The 19,152-nt window shown below is 34.7% G+C and overlaps 1 protein-coding gene across 2 annotated transcripts in view; it reads right to left on the reverse strand.

Annotated features, from left to right (window-relative positions):
• LOC145291471 (integrin beta-PS-like) overlaps window positions 1-19,152 on the reverse strand; it is a 106,441-nt gene that overhangs the window by 30,052 nt on the left and 57,237 nt on the right. For both annotated transcript variants that reach the window (XM_080137345.1, XM_080137346.1), the window contains exons 8-14: window positions 14,564-14,656; window positions 11,819-11,902; window positions 10,340-10,414; window positions 8,356-8,541; window positions 6,636-6,709; window positions 2,980-3,031; window positions 1,852-2,001 (exon numbers count right to left, since the gene is read on the reverse strand). In XM_080137345.1, the coding sequence (XP_079993471.1) occupies window positions 1,852-2,001; window positions 2,980-3,031; window positions 6,636-6,709; window positions 8,356-8,541; window positions 10,340-10,414; window positions 11,819-11,902; window positions 14,564-14,656 (714 nt within the window). The remainder of the gene's footprint in view (window positions 1-1,851; window positions 2,002-2,979; window positions 3,032-6,635; window positions 6,710-8,355; window positions 8,542-10,339; window positions 10,415-11,818; window positions 11,903-14,563; window positions 14,657-19,152) is intronic.

The raw sequence follows: 19,152 nt of genomic DNA on the forward strand, positions 1-19,152 counted from the left end.
ACAGGAAATATCCTTGGCAGCATTGAATGTAACCATCCATTTTTGTCTTATTTCACTACAGACGGAAGGTCTTCCTCTAGGGTATCCGCCATTCCCTTGAATATGTGTTCGTTCGTTTTCCCCTCGTGTCTGTTATAGAGCGCGGTGTCGTTAGCAAATATACCCATCTCAAAGATTATTTTATCAGAGAGGTTATTTATGAAGATCAGGAATAGTAAAGGTCCAAGGATCGGCTGCTATTTTTTAAAACTATTTCAGTTTTAATATCATTTTTAATCTGCTTTTAAAATTTCCAAATTTTTCCTTATATGTTCTTCATAAAAGAAATAAAATAATCATTATATTTAAAATAAATTTTATTATTTTTATAAATTGAATTTCTTTTTAAATTTCATGAAATCATTTTTCATTTATTTTCTAATTAATAGCAAGTGAACCACATTATATTTCCATAAACCAGATTACATCGCATCTTTCCCTAATTTTGTAAAAAAAAAGATTGTGAAATTTTTTTTCAACAAATTCAATATTTTATTTAATTTCGTTTAAAAATAATGGTCAGATGATCGTTTTTGGTTCACTTTGAATGCTTGCCTTCGAATCATCATTTCGTTGTTTGATTTGAGTCACGTGATGCAAAGATGCAGACGACAATTTTATGATTTTTGACATTATTTTTTTAATGAGATTTGGGTGTTGATGAGAAAATTGTAGCATCTACCTGCCACCATACTAGAGGGAATCTCACGTAAACAAAAAGTTACAGAAACAATTATTGTAATTTTTAAACTTCTACAGTGGTATATGTTTGTTTTGTTTGTTTCTTTTCTGGTATCGATTCGTCAAAGCATTCTCTATTTAATGGTATATTAGCAGCATTAGGATTTCAAAAAGAAAATTATAAAAAAAAAATTTTTTTAATTTTAAAGTTGTATTTTTTTCGTAAAAATAATGAAAATATATATATTTTTTTAATGTTAATCTAAAAGATAATTATTTATAACATATTAAACGAATTTCGCAATTCAAAACACAAAAAGTGAAAAATTAAACACATTCAAAATTCGGGTTTTCATTCTAAGAATTTGAAGGCCTACTGTTGTTTATTTGTTTGTTTGTTTTTTCTTGTTGTTTTTTTGTTTTGTTTGTTTTTTTCTACATTCTTTCTCATCCTCTCCATAAAGAAAGTATCAGATATGTCCAGGTACAGCTTTTAATTTTACGAGTAAAAGTGACCAAAAATGAAGCGAGATGTATACAAAAAAACGTATATCTATTCATCAAATCTAAAAAATATATACTTTTATAAACTTCATTCTTTCCTTATAATGCGGTGAAAATTTCATATTGATTAGATAATTACTTTTTTTTGTAGATTTTTAAAGAGAGACTGTCAAAATAAACCTTACAACCCATCACCACTTTGTCCGTCGATATACTTATCTAGGAGAGGCTCTTTCTGTTCGTCACTTGGTCCTCTGTCATGCTCAAGTTTGAAATAATATTTCTATTTATCATGCTTAATCCTGGAATACTATTTCTATGTAATGAGTAAGTTTGAAATAGCATTTTTGACTGTCTGTCATGCTTAAGTTTGAAATAGTATTTCTGTTAGTCATGCTTAATTCTGTCTGCTATGCTTGCCTAAAATAGAATTTTTGTCCAATGTTTAAGCTTGAAATAGTATTTTTAAATGTGTTCATGTATATCTTTCATAGGATCTTTCCGTTCATTAGTTGTTTTTTTTTTTTTTTATCTGTGACACTTTAATTTAAAATAGCATTTGCATCAATAAACGCGCAGATTAAATGGACGTATCTCAAATGATACCATTCCTATTTTGTTACTTACGGTATTCTTTTCACACTCGCAACCACAAATCAGTTCAAGTTGAATTTGAAATTTTTGCTTTAATCCAATCGGCAAGATGTCAATATTTTTTATGACTTTGTGTTTTCCAGGAGGACATGTTTGCGGAGGGATCAAAGCTTTGAATGACACCTGTAAATACAAGAATCGATTTAAATTCAATATCAATTGAAAAATAATTAACATTTTTTATAACGTTACTAGCTGTAATTACTCGCCGTTTCCTGGGATGCAGTCAAGTCATTATAGTTTATATTTTTTTTTTATTTGTTTGCACATTTAAAAAAAAAAAAAAAAACTTATACAGAATTAAAAGAATACTCATCTCAAAAAGAGTAAAATTAATTCCACGAACAGTTTTGCACCATTTTTATGCCTATTTACGATGATTAAAATCATTATATAATTCTACTTAAATTTACTTCTAGAATCCTTATTCGAAGATTTTTATTTTAGGGAATGTTTAAAATTTATAACTAAAGCTTTAAGATTGCAATTGCCTGGAATATTCCGACAATAGCTTGGTCTTTTTAATGAATAATAAAAAACGTGCAAAAACAAATTGAAAGATAATAAATTTATTTATTTATTTCATATAAATTTCTTATAAATTCTTATTTGTTATAAAAATTACTATTTCAAATATGCGATCCCCTATAATTTATTTTTTCAATTAATTTGTCATTGAATTATTTTAATAATAATTTTTTTTCATTAAAAAAAAAATTGGCGTTTGTGCAAAAAAAAAAAAAAAAAAAAAAAAAAAAAAAAAAAAAAAAAAATCAAAAATTTCGTTCGGCACCTTCCAACAAAAAAGCCTGATGATAACACGGTCCTTATTCTGCATAAATACCGCATCATAATTGTACCAAAGCTTTGGCAGATCAGAAGTATTTGGAGTGCATGTCACATTGTTATGCAAGATGTTAGAATGAACACAGAGTGAAAAGATTTTGCTCCGAATCTCGACGGAAATGTGTCCGGAACAACAAGTTGATTTTTATTTATTTCTCGCCTTTATTAAATTTTATATAATATCCAGAAACAACACCAGATACCCCTGCTAGAAAATAAATAAATGAAAAGAATTACAAATTAAAGTATTCTTACCGTCTGCCTTGGTTTTAAGTTATCACAATATTTAGTGTACGTCCAGTTGGATCTATAACAATAAGAGGAAAAGATTTTTCAAGGGGTCATTCATACCACAACCAATATTCAGTTTCAAGGATGTATTTATAACATTTGAATACTTATGCAAAATATGGATCACATTATCGTTAGCATAATCTGATTATATAAACCGCCAGCAGGTGCATAAATGCTTAGCCAATGAAATTGCAGCAACCGACAATTGACAAACGGTATATTTTGTCTATCAAATTTTTTAAAAGGTAACTTTTGTTTATTAAATTGTTTAGAAAGTACAAAATAGTTAAAAAAAAAAAAAAATTTTAAACTCCCCTCCATGTTAAGAATGCCTTTCTAAATAATAACATTATTATTTAAGCACAGTCTATAGCATTTTAAACATTGGCCATCGTTTTCAGTAAGAAAAAAAGAAAAATACATATTCTGGTTTACATAACCAATATGAAATATTCCGATAATAACGCGGTTCATATTCTGCATAAGTGCGCACATTTGCAATGAACCTAGTGTGAGAGTTAAAGTGATGTGTAACAGTGTGTGTGTGTGAACGCGTTGAAAGTATCAGCAGCAGCATGCGAAGAGATTAGCAGCAGCAGCCGCAGAAAATAGCACATATGCAGATTAGGAAGTGTGCAAGAGAGGAAGAAAGAAAAAAAAGACGAAAAATGCAATACGTGTTCGTGAGAGAAAGAAAGACAATGACAAAGGAAATGGACGTGAATTTGCAGACGAGAAATGTCCGGCTGTGCCCGGCGTGCGGTGGAAGGAGAAACGCTCCAGACTGAAATGGACATGTGGCTTGGTTTGGTTGTTTTTGTTTTACGGCATATCAACCCTTTTCAGGTTATTTAATGCTGAATCCAAAGATTTTGAAGAAAAATTTTTTAATACAATATATTTGTTGTTTTCAAGTCGGTTTCTATTTAACCCATAGTTGGGACCCTAACAGTTACTACCCCTCCGGGTCAGAGTGAACCTGGAAGCAATGGCAATTAAAGGGTGGCTCCACACTCCCCAAAGCCCGCAAGCTGGAGCCTCACCACTGGATATAGTTTAAGGTCATATCCAGGACCAAGGACATGCGGCAGCGAGAGACTTTTTAAGTAGTGCCGAAAATAATGAAAAAACTTTTGTTGAGAAAGAAAGATGCCGACTGGATATTTGTTTATTTCCAGTTTTATTTTTAGGAATTACTAAATTGTAGCGGCCATGTTACAGATGGACACTGAGGACAATAAGGTAAAAGAAGATAAGCTTTTACATAGTTAAGAAAAAAAGACGATAAAGGAAGATGAGAGACTTGTATGAGGAAAATATTTTTTATTCGTTTGTTTTTTTTTATTTTTTATTTTATTTATATATTTTCAATTTTTTTTTTTTTACAAAGGAGTCACCACTTATCAAGGGCCTGGAGGCCATTCGAGGATAAGGGTTAATGAATGTATGGAAGTTAGTAATGGAAATTTAGTAAATTGGATTACTTAAGGGAACGGCTCATCAAGAATTTGTTTATGTTGGACTTGAAGACCCCCATATTGTAATCAGCTGGAAAGCAGGAAAACGGAAGAGAGTTCCACAGGCGTGCAGTTCTAAGAAAGGTTTGTTCATCGAATCTACGCTAAGGTTTAGGCACTGATAAAGAGTGGGGGAAATTATTGACAGTGATTTCAACCAGACGAGTGTTTTTCATTAAAGTCAGGCAAAGTAGGACCATGGATTGGAGCTCGGATGAGCACTTGCCATGAAAATAACGATAGAGACAGGCTTGCAATGTCTCTTCTGTGGGAAAGAGATTGCAGGGAAGAGAAAAGGGCATCCCTCACTAGGCTACAAAGTCTATTTTGAACTCTGTCAAGGCAGGATGTGCGTTTAGTAGCTCCTGCTCAGATGTGGCAATAGTACTCCATCCTTGGACAAACTTGGCTCTTATACAAGTAGAGAATTACATCAGCATCAGAGATATCTGTTGGAGCGGTAGAACGATCGCACCATTTCCAGCAGCCTTGGCAATGGATTTGATGTACGTGTTCCATCTCAGATCAGACCGAGAAGCTTCTCCAAGATGAGAGCCATTCATTTCGATTGATGTCAGATGGGCATCAGAGCGTTGATGATGTTTTAATTTTGTTTTTGTTTTCACACGATAAAGATGCGAGGCGTTCAGCCATTTTACGACGTGTGAGACACAAAACTTTTAGAATCCACGGCAAATGCTAAGTCGTTAAATATCTAGTTTTGATTATAATGGTGATGTTTTCTCCTGATTGCAGCAATAAGCGCCTCTATAAGAATGGGACACACTTCTATATATTGGTACTATGTAATGAAAACTGTAACACAAAATGAAGGTCCTGGATATGACCTTAAACTATATCCGATGGTGAGGCCCCAGCTTGCGGGCTTTGGGGAGTGTGAAGCCACCCTTTAATTGCCATTGCTCCCAGGTCCACTCTGACCCGGAGTGGTAGTACCTGTTAGGGTCCCAACTATGGGTTAAATAGAATACGACCTAAAAAACAAATATACTATATTAAAAAATCGTTCTTCAAAATCACCAGATTCGGCATTAAATAACCTGAAAAGGGTTGATATGCCGTAAAACAAAACAACCAACCAACCAACCAACACAAAATGAAAAGCAAAACTTATATAATAACAACAAAAGAATTTATTTGGAAGAGAGTTGGACAATGTCCAAGTGAAAAATAGAAAGTTCTTTAGGCTGTCAAAAGTCTGGAATCTTTTGGTTGAACGTGGTAATCTGCACAGAATTTCAAATCTAATTCTTTATTTAATCCACAGGGGTAGCATGGTCTCATTCCATCAGCCATGACCAAGTAGAAGTCCTAAGGAATTCGCACTTGTATTCTGAGTATCGCCTGCACTAAGAATTGAACCTTCAACATCAAGAAAACTATCACTTACAACCGAATTTTTTACCAAGTACGTTATCTATGTTACAGATCCTTGTGGATAGTTTTAGTATGAATTTTGGGAGCCTTAAACATATATATCATATTATATTTATTTATTTATTATATATTTATTATATTATTTTGTTGTTTTGTTTTTTTTTAGTTCTCACATTTGATGAGCGATGTTTCTGACAAAGACGGAAGAATTGCTGTTTTCTGGATCAAATTCTATTTCATCTAGCACTTATTGTTGGCAAGTTTTTGACGTTGAAGTAGTATTTTTAAGCATCTTACATCAAATGGCTTTATGCTTTGTCTGAAGCTATTTCCATCAAAAGAAAAACATATAGTAATATGTAGTAACAATAGTAATCTATAGTGATAAGTAATAAGGTTGTAACATCTAAAAACGAGAATAGGTTTAAGGCTCCCAAAATTCCATGCAGATTCACAAGTTCGGCACGATACATCTGAGAGAAGGTCGGAGGTTACATCGGCTGAAACGTTGTGAAAATAACGACCAAGATGAGAATAGTAGTCCTAACAATCCAAATAATGCAACTCACACTCAGTATGAACATAGAATTTATAAGAAGAGAAAGGAAAGGTAAAATGAAAGGACACATAATTTGTAACCGGAAACAGAAATAATGAAAAGAGTGAAGAAGAAATAATAGAAAGAAAAGCTGAACTGCTTACCCACTACATTTGGACATGAACGTTATTTTCATATCCTTGTTGTCGGCTGTCATTTCAACCCTTGATGAAATGTTCTGGAAGCAAAAAGTTCAATGAGGTCATTTTTAAAATTGGAAAAGTTGTGGTGTATAATGTTCGTTTGGAACAGAAAAAAATGTTAATTTTTTTAAATAAAAAATTTTTTTAAGTCAGTTTTCCCTGTCGAAAATATAAAAAATTATGTAATACATTGGTGTACAATTTTTTTTTAAATGAAACTATAATAATAGAAATAAATAAGGTAATATATCAACATCATTTCAATAATTAAAACATTATGGTAAACTAAAAAGAAAATCTGAAGAAGGAAATTTTTCCCCGAAATATTATCTCAACAGAATTCTACATCGATCCGCATTGACAGCAAGCATAATTGCAATTATAGTTATAAAAAAATAAAATTGGAAACTGAATTACGCATTTTACTTCTAATTTAAATTTGTATTTTAGAAAATTTCCTAACTCTTTTTTAGCATTGCTATCCAATTTAGATAGTGTCTGTACACACTATAAACACTTTTGTATGCAAATTAGATGACAAAATAATCTCTGCTCTATCGTTATTTTCATGTCATTGTATGGTTTCAATCTATGGTCCCCTCTGTAAAACACTCATGACAGACACTATCCAAGCTACAACCACTGGCAACAATTTCCCTTACTCTTTATCTATATATAAACGAAAATTCCCTGAGCAAAACGTTTTTTCTATAGTTACCCATCCGCAGAAATATAAAACTGTGGGACTGCTTTCCAGCTTACTATAACATAGTCATTCATTTTCAAGTCCAATGTAAACAAGTTCTTGTAGAATGGTTTTCATAAATAACCAATTTCTACTCGATTTACGTTATTACGGATAATCAATGTATTTACTCATTAGCTCCTATCCTCTAGTTGCATTTGCGTCTTAATTAGTGGTAATACCTTATTAAAAAAAAAAATAATTTTCATGACAAGTGATCAACTTAGCTTCAATCTATGGTCATGCCTTGTACAAACTTTCACAAAAAATATTCGTCTAGCCACAACGACTATCAAGAGTGTCCTCCACTCTTTTTCTATGCCTAAATCTAAACGCAAATTCCACGAACAAAGTTTATTTCCTAGAACTGCCTGCTTGTGGAACAATTTCGTTGGCTTTCTTTCCAGCTGCTACCGTATGATAGTCTTCCAGTCCAATGTAAACAAGTTCTTGTTGAACCGCCCTTCCTAAATAATCCATCTCTACCCTATCTCCACCCCTAACTAACTGTTGTCTCAGTGACTATCGTACACTGATTAACCCTTATCCTCGAGTGGATTTCAGGCCCTGATAAGTGGTGATTCTCATGTAAAAAGAAGAAAAAAAAAATCAGTACTATATATTAAGTACAATATAATATTCAATAGAGACTTGGCTGGCTCTGTAATAATAAAAACGAAATATGCAAAATTAAAATATATTTAAGCGTATTTTACGACCGGGCAAAGCCGGGCGCCCCCTGCTAATGTAAAAAATAAAGCTATTTTTGAATAAAGTAAAAAAAATATCTAAACAGAAATGTCACAATTCATGAATCATTTAATGTGTTTGTATGGAATGTATAACTTTGTAGTTACTGTCCTTTTCAATGCAAACCTTTTTTTTCTGTTGGTTCTTTTCTTTAAGTCTGTTATGCGCGTCTTCTTTTGTTCTTACCTTGTAACGTTCTTTGACGATTTCAGCGATGGTCGCCGTCTGACTGTTGAGCTCACTTACATACGCACCGCGGATATTCTTCACAAAATTCTGATATGTCTTCAGCCTTGCACCGGATACAGCAAATATGACAGTGATGTGATTCTCTTGAATCGTGTTCACCATTTGACCCACAGATGGATAATCCTGAAACAAGCCATTTATATAATTAACAAAAAAAAAAAAGATAAGGTCTTTATTTTTTCTTTCTGTCTCTCAAATACTTTTTTCCCCATATCATCTAAGTTTCCGGTTCTGCACACATCTTCCTATACTGTCTAGATGTAATCTTCTGAGCTCAACAGATTTGATCTCCAACCAGATTCTTATTTCTCTCTAAGATGTATTCTTATCACTTTCTCCATCCAAGTTCAAATCCAGTTCCTTCCATAAAAATCACTTTCACTTAGAATGTTGTAAAGAATAAATATTCTTGTCCTTGACTCTGCCATTACAATAAAACAACAAATAACCAATTTACATATATACAAACAATATATTTATAATATAAGTCTCACGTATCTGTTTGTATGTATGTCTGCCTAAGGCAACAGATTTTCACGAGATTGGTATCGTTTTGAAGCTCGACCCTTTGGACGACAAATATCGAAAGATTGGCTAAAAACATTAATTCTTTCATCCTAAACTGGGCACTTTTCCTACAGGGAGAAGTCGCTTTTTTCGCCAATATTTTCGAAAGTCGGGATGTCTTTCCGATTTACTAGCCTTAATTTAAACATTCGTCATTTCCGGTTTGGCAATGGGCGAAACAGTAAAGACGTCACTTTTTTTTCATGTTCATTTTCTCCTTCGCGGTACGGGTTTGAGCTTGCCTGCCTGCCTACTATCACTTTTTTTTTTCTTTTGTTCAACAGACACCTCCAAACACCCGGGCAACTCCAGGCACCCAGGTTAGTTTATTATAAGCAATGGAAAAACAGAGCGTGTGTGTGTGTGTGTGTGTGTGTGATCAGGCATGGTTCTGAAATATTCTTTAATGTTGTTGGTGAAATTAATTCAATTGTTCATTGCAGTCTTAATTTTTATGGTGAAATTAAGCCAGGTTTACCTCGAATATTTGCACATGTACCGGCGAAAAATTGTTCTTGTGTGCGTGTATGTTTTTGGAGTGACGCAAATTGCGTGTGTTCATTGTCGTGTCAAGGCGGAGAGAGAGAGAAAAGAAAGGGGAAATGGAAGGAAAAAGGTCAAAAGGAAGTGATCTAGATGTCCGGCGTGTCAAAATGTCAGATAAACAGGGTAACGTAGGTTTGCGCTGCACACGCGTGCTTGTGTGTGTGTGTGTGTGTGTGTGTGTGTGTGTGTGTGTGTGTGTGTGTGTGTGTGTGTGTGTGTGTGTGTGTGTGTGCACCACACTCAAACCTGATGTAGCAGCAGTAATAGTTGCTATCATGTTGGCAACCTTCACATGGTCCCTCTCATAATCCTCTATATCTTTCTAGAAATAATTTTTACTAGGAAATATCGGTGAAACCAAGGCCAATAATAGAATCTTTGGATTCATATGATGACTTTTTCTCATTATTTTATGAACGTTCCCTTGCCAACTGACCCTGCAATCACAACTGATTTAATCCACGAATTCAAGAACTCTCATCCATTCTTTTCATATGACCAAACTCACGAAGACTCCTGTTCTTCACACATCTCCTTATACTGTCCAGATTTAATCTTCTTCCGATGTCATTAGATCTAAGCCCGTCTTTAAAACTCACATTACACTTCTGTCATATTTCTCTCCATGCAATGCATGTCTTCAGTTCTCACTGGACAGATTTCACTCTCATACTGTATTACACGTGCTGATAGATCTATAATATAAATCTCACCTATCTGTTTGTATGTATGTATGTCTGCCTTGGTCGACAGTGGTAACACTCTGCTGCTTAGTAATGGCATTTAAACAAATTGAAATTATATTTACCTGTTGTCTACCTTTTGTGTATTTATTTTCGCGTAAGTGACATGCGCCATCATTTGGGATCATAATTCCCCCAAGCTGAAAAGAAAAAAAAAAAAAAAAGCAAACATTTTATAAAATCTCATTTGACTGTAAAAAATGCAGAAAGAATGGGAAGGGGGTGAAATGTTGAGAAAACTCTCGGTAAACATCTTGTGTTTCCTGTATGAAAAGAAGCTTCCTGTATAGCAATCACTAGATAAAACAGCAATGAAAGGAAACGACTAAATGAAGAAGCGACGATAACAGAAGTGGAAAAAAAAGACCCCCACAGATCGCTGTCCTAATAAAGTTCACAACTCTGGCAATTCCAAGTGAAATCTTGTCAACGTCACGTGTCCCATGGGGTGCCTCTGCTGTACAAAAGAGTGCATTAACCTTCATTTGGTTCAGCGGCGCGTCTCTGCTGTACATAAGTGTTTAGCTTCTTGATTGGTCAGTTCAGGCTCGTCGCTGTGAAATAAACTTCCTTCCAAACATGAAAAAAAAACCCAACGACACGACAATCGATTACGTAACAAAAGGATTTTGAGGAGTTTGAAGAAATTTATATAAATACAATTTTCAAAAAATATTCATACACAAGAATCCGTACATTATTTATCTGTTTCTTTTTTTTTTTTTTTTTTTCCTGTGGGATGCCTAACGGTTTTTTATTCTTAGCAGTCGCCGCTATCACTATTAGGAGGTATGGGGAGAAAAAAATGATTGGGTAAGATTCTAATGTTCGGCTGCAGTAATGTTCGCGTCCTAGCATCTAAGTTGCGGGTTTGGCTGTCGGCGTCAATTCTGTAAGCTCTATTATTTTCAAAAAGAATCTTAGCAAAAGAAAACTTTCTCTCTGGCACACAAATCGCGATTTGGTTTCGACGGGGATTAATTTTGGGCCGGAATTTTCTGACATGCTGGTTATCTCTTGGGAAGAATCTTAATTAGACGCTTCGAGCCTCTGGCCCGTTCTCTCGTTCAGCATCTTCTCTGTTCTCTTCTGGTATGGTGATTTTTGGCCGAGTTGCGTTTGTGCAAATCAACATTTTCAGAAACCAATCAGAGAATCTACCTCATCTCTGGCCCTCAAACATTAGTTAATTTCAATCGAGCAGGTACATTCAACTTCACTGTGAGATTCCCCGATTATCACAGAAACGGAACATGGTTCGGCTTGGGGGGGGGGGTCATTCTTGACACAATCCCTGCCAGTACGACTGGTTTTAATAATAAAAATTCCATCTGCACCTAGATTTAGGATTTGGCGAAGTTAAAAACAATTGTAGGTTGGAGTTAGAGTTAGGGATGTAGAGAAAGGGAAGAAGATGCAGAGAAAAAGATGCAAAGAAAGAAAAGATAAAAGACCAAAAAATGCAAATAAAAAGAGAAGTATAAGAGAAGGACGCAGAGAAAGAGAGAGGGAAGATAAAGAAGCTGATCAACGATAGAAATTACCTTTCCGTCGCCACCAAAATGAAAAGGAGCATCCGACGAGTAAATGATGAGACGACGGGAGTTCTTCCTCCAACCGATCTGTTGCTGCAATTTTAAAACAAAGAAAATAACTGAATTTATATCTTTCTATTAACATATTATCTAAGAATTTTAAAGGCATTAATATCTCCATCAAGGCGGAGATTATGTTTTCAGTTGGGTTAATTATCATGTTTGTGCCCAGCCTCTATCGTCCACATCGCTAGATTAATAATCATTAAACTTGGTCAAAATATCAGTTATGATCTAAGGGACTAATTTAATTTAGTCCAAGATCTTTTGGCCGTAACTTCTGTTCTACTCATTTTTAGAGACCAGCTACTTGGCCCATATTGTAACCAATGAAGTCCTGCATCTGATATTGACTTGGCCTTTGACTTTAACATTAAAAGGTTAAGCCATAAATGTATTCCTATTCCATATATGTTTAAATGATAAAGTATATAAAGGATCTGCAAAACCCCATTTGAGAGAAGTTATAGTGCAGTTGAAAATATATATATATAATAGTACTGCATCATCTAAATATAGATTATAATTAATAAAAATGAAAATAAACTCATTATATATTATTTGCATTGCTCAGACTACTGTTCACATCTTAGATGTTATTTTCACAACGTTTCGGCCGATGTAACCTCCGACTTTCTTCAAGTATACCTTGAAGAACAAAAACATTCTTTCAACCATTCACCAATAAGAGCCATTTTCAAAATACACCTGAGAAAGGTTAGAGGTTACATTGGCCGAAATGTTGTATTAATAACACGCAAGATGAGAATAGTAGTCCAAACAATCCAAATACTACATATCAATCCTCATCTCAAAAATTCAGAAACATGAATTATATTAATTGGGAAATTTTAAAATTAACAGGAACTGTAAATTATGGTTAGAGTGACAATATCAAGATATATCTCTCCCCTCAAAACACAAAGATTGATTTTTAAACAAAACTAGTAGTTTTAAAATCAATTAATATTCATCATTAATACAAGCTATGTAAAATTAAGTTTTAAACAAAAAACTATAAAAAGAATTGTTTTCGACATTGGAGACAAAAATTTATAAAGTTCTGATTTTTTTTTTTTTTTTTTTTCTGATTCCAATTAATCATCCCAACATTGCACAAAGGCAGCATGCATTCTGTCAGTAAGTGCAAATAGGCATATATATATATATATATATATATATATATATATATATATATGCTAGAAATTATTGTAAGAATGAAATAGCCACAGTCAAAAGAAGGTATGCCAAAATAACCAGACAACATATAGAGTCGCAGAAGATAGGAATTCATGATTTTTGAAAAAATTATAATAATATAGTAAATAAAGGACAATCAGTAATTCCCCCACTATCTAACAACCAGTAAGTCGCTTGCATGGCAACTGAGAAGACTGGACTGCTTACCTGGCGATTTACCTTTAACTCCAACTTAGACTCAACAAACAACTCCCTTCCAAATTTCCTTATGTGAACTGAAACCATTTGATCTAAAAATCAGCCCTTCTTATGTGCGAAAAATGGATGCACACATATCCAAGGCAATAGCAGAATCTTTAGAAAACGACCTCCAGCTTGCAGTGGAATGAGGCCATGAACGGATAGTAACATTTACTACTACTAAGACTAAGCTGCTTTCCTTTAACAATTACGGAGTCTTTTCAACTATCAATAGACATAACTAATAACTAGGGCTAGGACAACAGCGTATTCTTTTCATTGCTTTAAATCTCGACCGTGTATCCGTTGATATCTTATATGCTTTTATATAGAGTGATGTGGTTCTCGGTTGATTAACTGTGTCGGATATAAACTCGAGAGTCACAACAATGATAAAAATATTGTTATCATAGCCCTACTAATAACAACCTACCTGAGAACTATTCCTTCAAACTCCTCGGCTTGACATTCACAGGTAACATATATAACAAATATATTAAGAAGATTGCAAAGAAGGTGGATTCCCTCTACTGTGCTAGAAAATTACTCACACCCAAGAGTATCCTGTACTCTACAAAGCCACTATTCACCTACGCATGGAGTATTGTTGCCACATCTGGGCTGGTGCATCTACCATGGGTCTTTCCCTCTTAGATAGGGTTCAAAAAAGAGTTTCGGACCTAATAGATTCCACGCTGTCAACTAAGCTCCAACCTCTGTCCCATCGCCACAATGTTGCATCTCTGTGCCTGTTTTGCAAGTATTTTAATGGTATGTGCTCTGGTAAACTCATTACACTTGTGTCATCTCAATATATGTACCCTGGGGACAAACTTATTTAGCAACAAGATCCCACCCTTTTACTGCAGACATCCTTAGATGTCAGAAAGCCTTCTACTATAATAGCTTCTTTCCTTGGACTACTAAACTTCGGAATTTTCTCTCAGCTACCTGCTTCCTTGATTGTACCGACATGCAAATGTCTAAATGTAATGTAAACCGACGTCTTGCTCGTCTTCCATAAACATGGTCCCAAATAGCAGCACCTTGCGTTCAAGTGGCAATATGTCTTGTTTGGAGGGGAACATAACTAGGAAAAAAAAAAAAGAAACACACAAACCTTATTCATGTATTCTTCAACAACGAATTAAATAAAAATAAAAAAAAGAAAGAAACACACAAACCTTATTTATGTATTCTTCAACAACGAATTAAATAAAAAAAAAAAAGATCTTTTTTTATATGAATACCAACCTCACACATTATACTTTGCATGACTGCATCCAATCCTGCTTCAGGTGCGTCTAAATTTTCCGTTGTGGAATCCTTAAGTTTATCAATCATTGTCTAAAAAAAAAAATTTTTAATATTGTTATGGTGTAAATGTTGGAAACAATAACAAGAAGACTCTGAAACAGTGAAATATATTATACAGAAAATACAGATTTGAATTCTACATGAGATGCATAGATATCCACGTGTTCCATTAAAGTTCACTTTTATCCCTCAAACGAAAAAAGTGAAGAATACTAATTTATCTCTCCACAATCGATTACTTAATTGTGTTAGAATGTATGTTTCTCGTGGTCTCTTGGCCTTACTGGATTCTAGGAGAAGAATTCATCTAGTCTGGTGGAGTATCTAGTGCTGTTACTTGAAGTAATATCATTTGGAGAAGAAGCACCATATCTCATATGAGTCAATGTATAGTCAGTTTGAGGGGATCTTATTTGGCTTTGAATACTATGTTAATCTGTATGTTTGGTCAGAATGTACATGGAGGATGAAATATCCCCATGTCAGATTGTCCTGACACACACTTGTACATAGAAACAGAAGACACTCAAGGAATGTTTCTAGTAAGTAATTTGAACTCTCCTAGCCAATGTGTCAGTGAATTACGTCATGGAGAGTGTAAATATGCATTAGATGTTTTCATGTTTTCGATGCATTTAAATAACAGATTTGCTGCAGGTGAAATGCATTTGGCGAAGAAGAAAATTGAAAATATCTCTGATTTGGGATTTGACCACCTAGAATTTCCTTTCTTTTTAAAGGAAAAAAGTAAGAGTATTTTTAAATAGGCTAACCATTATTTCAAATGGTCAGTTTCTGGATGGTCGAATGGGGAGAATGACCGAGAAAAAGATTGGGCATCTAGGATTTCCAGGCAAAAGTACATATATTCCAGCAGATGGGCAAGTGTGTATGTGGGGGAGAAGGGTCTCTTTTGAACGTCTGAGAATCAGTTTGATTTTCTGGCATACAAAGAGAAGTTGGATTTGTATGCCTTTTAAGAGAGAGAGAAGAGCCCTTACATTATAAACTATAGGACTTGTGTTTTGATTTGGTCATGCCAAGATTTCCATCTGCAAGTGTGTTATTCAAAAGAAGAAAACGAGTATCATTGTTGATATTTTTAACATGCTACCTCAGTATGGTGTGACACAAGGTCAGAAAGTGGGGATGTCCAGGCAGTGCTCCTAAAGGAGGGGCACTCCGGCCTAACAAAAATTACCTGGGCCCCCCTCATTGGCATTCCCCTGTAGGGGCGCCTCAGGCAACAAGCAATAAACTTACCCCATCCGAAAGCTAGGTGGCAAGGTCTGAGAGAGTGGACCTTCTAGGTAATACCTAGGTGGCATATCTCAGTCCAACAGGTAGTGGACCACGTAAATGGTGCATCACCTGTTGGGCTGATTATCAAGAATGGATTCTTAACTGGCATTTTCTACCCAGATCTCCAAGCAGCCGAAGCAGCAAGGAAGCCAACCCTGTAACATTAAAAATAATATGAGGGTAACCCTCATAAAAATAAATAAATAAACCTCTGTTACCTGTTTTAAACTTGAGCTGTGGTTTTATTTGGAGGTAGATTTCTTTTATTATAGCACAGATCAAGACCACGTGGTCGACACTATCACCTATGTCATAATTGAACAATGACTTCAGATGAGTACATTGAATGAACGATCACGGCCTGTGTAGTAAATACACATAGTGCATGTTCACAGGAGGAAGACATGATTGACAAGACCGAGAGACGGAGTGGATCTAACGATATTAAAAATTACATCAGAGTATATCAATTAATATTGATGCCTTAATTTATTCTTACAGAAAGGCTCAACAATTTTGCATATTGTTATATCCTTACTTTAAATAAGAATACAGCAAGAAACACGGGGTTATGGGTGAAAGACAAAGGGGTTTATTTACAAGGGAATACAGGTGACATGAGAGTTACTTGACATCTTCCTGTCTTTTTTCCTTCACTCTCAGTCACGTGAGAGGGTATAGTTCATTTCATCTATAAAGGGATGTTAGGTCATTCCATTACATTACCTTCCTCCCAAGCTAAATTCTTCCATAGAATTTTGCTTCTACCATTTTTCCTTTTTAAACTTTGTCCAAAAAAAATTCGGTCCTTTTCCTTTTACGTCTCTTCACCATTTGTATTCGCCGATTTTTTACTTTTGGAGAGTGACTGGATTTCTGAGTTACTGGTACTTCCTTGTTTAGAAATTGTATATGGAAAGTGTCATATAGCACTTCCATTGGTAACTCTTGGTTTCTGACTGTTTCTATGAATCGGGGTCTCAGTTGGTTAATATGTTTTTGTGGAAAAAGTCTGCCCTTTTATAATGTAAACCATTCTCCCAATTCTTCTTGAGATTATGCCTTCTTCCCAAAAACTCTTCCCTGCCCGATAAATTTTGAAGAAAACTTTATCCCCGTCATTGTAAATCTTGTACCTTACATTATCCTTGATACTTTTTTTTTACTTTTTCTCTTGGGATTAACCGGTCGAACACCGAATGTACCTTCCTGGCAACATAATTTCAGCTGGGGATAATTTAGCATTTGGATTTGGTGTTATCTTATATATTGCTAAGAATTTTTTAACGCTTTTTTCTTCAGTGTCGATGTTATTATTCTTTTTTAAAGCTCGTTTAAAAATATCGACAAATCTTTCCACTTGTCCGTTTGATGGAGGGTTAAAAGTTGGTGTTGTAATGTGTTCAATGGCCAGTGCCTCACAGTAGTGCTTGAATTCTTGACCTGTGAACATAGTGCCATTATCACTAACAATTGTTTTCGGAACTCCGAACCGACTAAATACCTCGTCCAGCGCTTTTATTGTGTTTGCCGCTGTAATTAAAAATTTTTGGCCATTTTGATATACTACCTACGATTACTAGGTAATAATATCCTTTCAGAGGTCCTGCGTAATCGATATGGATGCGTGCCCAGGGTACATTTATTTTAGGCCAAGGTTGTGTCCATATGGGGGAGGGGGGGAGATCTTGCGGCTAGTTAACAACCTCTACATAATTTCACCATTTTCTCAATGTCCTGATCCATTCCAGGCCAGTATGTGAATCTTCTCATTAGGGCATTCATTCTGGAGATTCCAGGATGTTCCATGTGGAATTCCTTTAGGATTTTCTTTTGTAATACTTGCGGTATTACCACTCTGTCTGTGTACATCAGAGTTTCATCACACATAGAAAATGGAAACACTTTTAATCCTTTTCTATTCTTTTCATCTTGTCCCACTTGTTTTTTATCTTATTAATATATTTATCTGTTTTCGCTGCTTTCTTTATTTCCTCAAGTGTAACAGGAAGTTTCCTAACAGTATTTATTAATATATCTGTTAGTTCATTTTCCTCTTTTAGTGCTGCTATAACAGTTTCTTCAAATTCAGTTTTACTGGGGATCAATCTCGACAAACCATCTGCATGTGCAATTTTACTAGATGCTAGGTGTTTCATTTTGAAATTGTAATTGAGCAAAATAATACTCCATCTCTGTGATCTATTTGCCGTATGAGTAGGAATCCCTTTTTTCGAACCAAGAATCGATAGTAATGGTTTATGGTCCGTTTCCAAAACGAAAGATCTTCCATGAATGAATCTATGAAACTTTCTCATGGCATACACAATCGCCAAACCCTCTTTTTCGATATGACTGTACTTTCTTTCAGCTGGTAATAAACCCTTGAGGCATGAGAAATTGGTTTAGTAGATCCATCTTCCATTCTGTGTAGAAGCACCGCTTCTAAACTGTATTCGCTCGCATCTGCCGCTACAATTAGTAATGGGCTAACGCTAGATCCGATAACAAACATTTTTTAATTTTTTGGAATGCTTCCTCGCATTCTTTTGTCCAGAGCCATTTTTTATTCTTCTTCAATAATTCATTTAATAGTGCTCTTAGTTCATGCATATTTGGGATATAAGAATTATAGTAGTTTGCTAGACCCAAGAATGACTAACTTCACTACATTGTCTGGTCTAGGCATGTCTCTAATTGCTTCTGTCCTATTTGGGTTAGGTCTTCTACCTTTCCAATCAATTATTTGTCCCAAATATTCAATCTTGTCCATAACAATATTACATTTTTCGAGAGCCACTTTAAATCCGTAGTCTATTTTCTCGAATACCTTCCGAATATGGTTTTTATGTTCTTCAACAGTTTTGCTTCTTTTCAAATAAGCCATTGCAAAATCCAAGCCTGCTAGCATGGCATCCATAATTTGTTGGAATAAATTTGGTGCTACTTTCAACCCAAACAGCAATCGTTTTAGGGAAAATAATCCTTTATGAGTATTCATTGTCAGGTATTTAGAACAATCTTCGTGGACTTTGACCTGCAAATATGCTTTTGACAAGTCAATTTTTGTGAAAATTTTTCCTCCATTTAACTTAGGAAATATTTCCTCAAGGGCAGGGAGTGGATAGTTATGATCCTTTAAGGAATCATTCAGTCCCATCGAAAAATCTCCACATACCCTGATTTTTTTATTTTTATTTTTCACATAAACTGTGGGTGATGCC

Source organism: Euprymna scolopes, chromosome 12 (genome assembly GCF_053919585.1).
Source record: "Euprymna scolopes isolate OS-2025 chromosome 12, ASM5391958v1, whole genome shotgun sequence".
In the NCBI taxonomy this organism is placed as follows: Eukaryota; Metazoa; Mollusca; class Cephalopoda; order Sepiida; family Sepiolidae; genus Euprymna; species Euprymna scolopes.